This window comes from Diceros bicornis, chromosome 24 (genome assembly GCF_020826845.1).
Source record: "Diceros bicornis minor isolate mBicDic1 chromosome 24, mDicBic1.mat.cur, whole genome shotgun sequence".
Taxonomy (NCBI): domain Eukaryota; kingdom Metazoa; phylum Chordata; class Mammalia; order Perissodactyla; family Rhinocerotidae; genus Diceros; species Diceros bicornis.
Window position 1 is genome coordinate 21001960 of NC_080763.1, and position 6000 is coordinate 21007959.

The window sequence follows — 6000 nt, forward strand, 5'->3', positions numbered from 1 at the left end:
TTAAGAGAACTGAGAAACAAGCAGAAAGAAAGGTCCAGAAGAGCCAACTTGAGCCAGAGGCTGTGGTCAGTCGGGGAGGAGGGATGGGCAGGGCAGCTGCTTAGAGGAAAGGCAACAAAGAAGGAAGAGGAGGGGGAAGGAGGAGGCGGAGGGACAGGAGTCAATATCAATGGGGAGAGAGCAGCCCCCAGCACATGCCCCACAGCCATCAATATCTCTTCCGAGGGCAGGTTATCTGGGGAATTTATGGTCTCTAATAATTACCTTACAGAGGGTTCCACTTATCTTACCAGAAGAATCTGCCAGTTGCCAGACACACAGGGTTCTGGTTAATTCCATCAACACTGCCCTCCACCTCCACCCCATCCTCACAGCTCCCTAGATCCTGTGCTCTGACCTCTAACCTTTCCTTGCCTCTCTGGCCTGAGGGAAGTCAAGGGTAGAAGAGTCTCAACAACTTCCAGAAGATTTAAGAGCTCAATAGGAGCTGACAAAGGGTATTGGGGGGCTGCCCCTTATGAATATGAGAGGTAAGAACCCTCCCAAAGCCTAGGCCGGGCCTGGGAAAGTGTAGATTGTTGCAGAAGGCTACATGGGGAAGGCAGAAGCAGTGCTCTGGGGCAGACTGATCTGATTATTTCTGTCTTCACCTGACTGATGCCATCAGATCTAGTTAGTAGTAATTTTATTTTCTTGTCTTCACATCCCTCCTCAAAGCCTTCCCGTCCCCACTCCAGACCTCTGATGATGCGTCCCTCCAGTAATGGTCTGGCCATTTATTCAATAACCTTCACATGCTGCCTCAGGTGACACATGTCCCAGACCTGACTATGAGTAAACTCATGGGGAGCAGAGTCCTTGGTTCACGTCTCCTTGGGCCAGCCCTGCATCTCCATCTGAGCCTTAGCAACAGCAACACCAGTAGGCAGCCCTTACGGTGGGCCAGGAACTGTGGTAAGTGCTTTAGAAATAGTAATGCATTCCATCCTTACACCAGCCCTACGACAGAGATGCTATTACTAGCCCTCATTATCCAGATGAGGACACTGCAGCTCAGACAGTGTAAGTCATTGGCCCCAGGTCACCTAGGGAGTGGTTGAGTCAGGATCGGAACCAGGCGTTCTTGTCTCCGAGTCTGGGCTCTTAACTACTCCACTCCACACTGTGTCGACAGTAAATGCATGCTGAGCCACTGGTACATTTTATATCGTATCTACCCACTTATTTCTGCCATCCTTTTTCAAAATAATTTTTGTTAAAGTAATAATAATAACAGCCAGCAGCTAACGGTCAGTGAGCGTGTAGAGGTGGCTAAGAGCTTTCCACTTAGCTCTCCCATTCACCCTGGAGATGCTATTATCAGCTCCATGCTCCATTGCCAAGCCACCTTTCTGCCCCACAAACACCAGCCTCCTCCTGGCTCAGGGCCTTTGCACCTGCAGCTCCCTCTACAGGCACGTTCTTCTCCTCATCTTTACAGTGGCTGAGTCTGCTCCTCCAGCTCCACTCGCTCCCACCTCACTCCCACTTCCCCAAGCTCCTTATCTACAGCACTCATTCTTTACCCATCACTCTGGTTTATGGTCTTTTTAGCACTTTGCCAACTATCAAAAATTATTTTGTTTATATTTACTTACTGCCTGTCTTTTCCCCACATAAGCTCCCTGGGAGAAAGACTGGTCTAGTTGGTTCATCCCTGTATTCCCAGTGCCTAAAACTGGGTGCCTGGCATATAGGAGGCACTCAATAAATATCAGGTGGATAAACGCTGTCCCCACAGGGCCTTACACAGGGGGCTGCACAGTTGGACACTTCCTTTCATGCGAACCCCTCTATCTGTTCTAGCTTCGTTTCTTGAGCCTGCACACTCTCCCAGGCACCTTGCTGAGGACTTCAGTATGTCACTGTACCCCACTATGAGGTTGAGAATAGTACCTTTATCATTCCCAATTTACAAATGAGGAAACTGAGGCCTAGAGAGTTTACACAGCTCACCCAAGACCACACAGAAGTAGAGTGAGCTTCAGTCCCCATCTGTCTGCCTCCCTGAGTCCATGATATTAGCCATTCTGCCACAGAGCCTCTGGCTGGGTCCCCTCGGTCACTCAACTCTCTTCACCCACATATCCCTAAATGTCTCAGCCTTACCTCTCCCCTCTCCCTTGCTCCTCTGTGCAGTGGCCCCTCCAGGTTCTCCCTCCACCATTCTTCTCCCTGCCCAGTGCCCTTAGAAGTCTGTCCTGTGTGGTCAGCCACTTACCCTCTTCTCTCTGCTTTGTGGCCTGGGCCAACAGCAGAGGCTAGCAGTAGATCAGAGAGAGGGAAGAGAGAGAGACGGGATATTAATTCCCCCAGCCTCCTCCTTGCTGGGTCACTGGAGTGTGGCTGCGTCCTTCCACTGAAGGTGCCAGCTCCTGTCAGGCGGTCCTCTCCATACAGTACCCTCTGCAATCTCGGTGACCTTCCCCTCTCCCTGGGACACCCCTCCCCCCGCCCCAGGGTGCTGCGTTATCCCCTTGTAGGTTCCCCTGCCCACACTTTTATAAATAGCCAGCTTATTAAACACTCCTCAGTTTACTGTGTTTGAATCTGCTGCTTTCTGCTGGAACCCTGACTCTTCAACACATAAATGCACCTGGCCTCTCGGCATCCTCCAGCCCCCCACCACTGTCACTGCGCCCTGCTCGCTGCAGCTGCCCCTGCCAGGCCCTTCTTCACTGCCTGGGGTGCCATCTCCCTCCAAGACCTATAAATAAATGTTGACTTGCCAGCTTGGAGGTTTGCCCTGGCAGCCTCTGCTCTTTGCCTGGGCCCCACCAGCCCCTTTGCTAACCACTGAGGCAATACTAGGGGGCGAGGGGTGCTCAGGGGAGCCCTACAAGGGCCACAACAAGCTGTCTGCCCGTGCCTAGAATGAAAGCAGGGGTTATCGGGTCCAATGCAGGGATCCGCTTTGCTGGGATCAGGCTTGTCCTGTGCAGGGTGTTGGGGCGACCCTGCGGATGGTGTACTGGTAGCTCAACAAGCCAACATCACAGCTTCAGTAATCAGAGGAGCATTTGTCAAGCTCCTGCTATGCAGCAGGTACCCTGCTCAGCTGCCATTTGGATACATCACTCTCATATTCACAGATGAGTTAACTGAAGCTCAAAGAGGACAAGGAATTTAACCAAATCACAAAGCTACTAAGTGGCAGAGCTGGGATTACAGGGCAGCCCAAATCCACAGACTTCAATTTCCTACTAGTTACCCTGTCTCACAGCCAATCCCTTCATTTGGCGGGAGGGCCACAGACTCGAACCCAGTCCAGGCAGGCAGCTCAGAGACGCTGGCCACCCATGACCAGGAGGGGGTCAGGTGGAGTGGGCTACAGGTTAGGGAAAAGAGTGTGGAGGGCTCCATGCTGCCTAGAGTCACTTTGTCCAAGGGCATGGTATGGCTTGCCCAGAACAGGTGCTGACCAGCCCGGGGGACTGGAACAACCCCCGCTGCTCCTTCCTGCAGAGCCACCAGGGAGCCATGTGCACACACCAGCATTTCAACCAAACACGCGCGCAGGCACCTACCCTTCACGCCCATGCCCGGGACAGTCACAAGGAAACTCTGAAGGGGAGGGTGGAGGGACCAGGCAGCAACAGAAAGGGAGGAAGGCTTCCTACTGTGGGACCCGGAGCAGCCTGTGCTTCCTCAGCTCCTCCCTGCAGCCAAAATTTATATTCCCCATTAACAGAATCCAAGGACCGGAGGGGTTTTTTTCTTTTTGGAAGGCAATGGCCAAAAAACCCACATTCTAGTGTTGGGAGTGATTCTTGGAGGCAAACATCCTCACTCCTGAGAGGACACACACACACCAGCTCTGCCACCACACAACCCAAAATAGCTCACACTTCGGTCCTGGCTCTCCTGGGCTCCCGGAGAACCCAGCTCAGCACAGTCTCCTGACCTCGGTCCACATGACTGCTGGCTGGCTCCATTCCCCAGGGGAACAAAGAGCTCCCAGGACACGGCAGCAGTGACACCTGCTCCTACAGACCATTCCCCCCAACCAAGCTCGGGTGTCACCGTGGCCTTGTCTGATGTGTCCTGACAGGACATGGTCCAATTAGCAGAGGCCATTTCCAGTGACCCAGCATGAGATGGGGCCCAAACCTCCAGAGCTGTCCTGAAACTCCTCTCCCCACCCGATCCCTCCAAATCTTAAATCGTTGAGGTGACATCTCTAGGTGAACAGCTCCCACAGCATTTTATAGACCATTTGGAAAACATCCAGAACAGAGAATGCTCTTTAAAAAAAAAAAAAAAAAAACTCCTGAAACACAAAACTGAGTTTCATCTTAAAATCTGTGCACTACTGTAATTTGAATACTCTCACTCCAGTCAAAAACACTCTCTACCCCTCCCTTTAAACACCAAAATTTAATCTCCCCTAAAGATAGGGTGATGGCAAACATGATTACACCCAATTAATATATGGAGAAACTGAGAACAAAAGAAGGAAAATCAATAGAATTGCCTTGCTCTGACCACTGCTGCAAATGAAGTAATAACTTGAGGGAGATTTGGCGAGGCGGGAAACCAACAGTGTCAGACGGCAGCGGTGAGGCAATTTAACAAAGCAGCAGCATCCCACATGAACTGGCTGGGCAAAGAAGATCACTAAGGCGGACAAGACATTCCTGGGGCTGGAGGGAGGAGGGGAGACAGCTGGGGTCACTTGCCTTCTATTCATTTTCTCGCGTGAGGCTCATCAGTGGTAAATTCTCATCTCTCTCACAAAAGCAAGACATAAAAGAAAGCAAAAGGGAGGAAACATTCGCACAAGCTGCCAGTCTATTAGGGACATGGGTAATTTCTAGGCAGGCAAAGGCCATATGGGCTCCCCCTGCAGCTTCAACACTAAGTTTATCTGCATCATCACTCTCTCCCCTCATCTCCCTTCCAGATACAGGGAGAAAGATAGGCAATTAACAAGCCCGCACCCAACATCCACCCTGGATCACCAGCTGGGCCATTTGGAGCATCCAAAGACGGAGTAAGGGATGCCTCAGGGGAAAAGGAGACCTTGAGAAATCCCCATCCCCATCTCCCGCTCAGTGCCTGGAGCTCTGTTGGATAGAATATCCCAGGAAATTCAACAAGAATTTAGTTGGACCAGCCCACGAGTCCAGATGCGAGATGCTAAGTAAGATAGCCAGCTCCATGTTATCTTTGCACCTGCAGGAGTAAACGCCTTGCTGTCCAGTGGGTTTCCTGGCAGCCCCTCAGTCTCCCCTGCTGCCTCTGGGTGGGGGTTCCTACAGCTGCTCCTCGCGTATGTGAGTGACAGTCATTCATTCACTTCACCAGTAAATGTTGAAGGAGTGCCTGCTCCATGCATGTCACACCATGTGAGAGCCAGCAGAGCATTTCGATGAAGGGCTGGGCACTGCCGTTAGGATGCCAGGTTTGGGGCCAGCCTGGTGGAGTAGTGATTAAGTTCGCGTGTTCCGCTTCGGCAGTGCAAGGTTCGTGGCTTCAGATCCCGGGCATGGACCTACACACTGTTCATCAAGCCATGCTGTGGCAGCATCCCACATACAAAATAGAGGAAGATTGGCACAGATGTTAGCTCAGGGACAATCTTTTTCAAGCAAAAAGAGGAAGATTGGCAACAGATGTTGAGGTGATGTTGTGAGGTGATTAAAAAACTATACTAGCTGTTTAGAAATCGGGGTTCTAGACTCAACTCTCCCAGTAACTGAAAGACCTTGCTAAATCTCTTAATAACCATTTCTACATCTCTAAAATAGACATTAAAAGAAAAGCACCCTTCCCTGTCAACTTCCTTAAGCTGTTGTAGCAAATGAGACAGGCTGTGAAGACTCTCTCTTGAGTACTTTCTGCCATCACTAATTCTGCTTTTTCTATAAGCAGAGTTTTACTTATTGACAATTTCAAGTGTTTTTATATCCTTTCATGAGTTCTATTTACCTTTGTTCTATCTTCCTTTTAAGATTCTGC

The 6000-nt window shown here is 50.7% G+C and overlaps 1 protein-coding gene across 1 annotated transcript in view; it reads right to left on the reverse strand.

The window, feature by feature from the left end:
• DPF3 (double PHD fingers 3) overlaps nucleotides 1-3579 on the reverse strand; it is a 159683-nt gene extending 156104 nt beyond the window's left edge. The window contains exon 1 of the mRNA XM_058566873.1: nucleotides 3567-3579. Coding sequence (XP_058422856.1) covers nucleotides 3567-3579 — 13 coding nt within the window. The remainder of the gene's footprint in view (nucleotides 1-3566) is intronic.
• Nucleotides 3580-6000: the final 2421 nt, after the last annotated feature.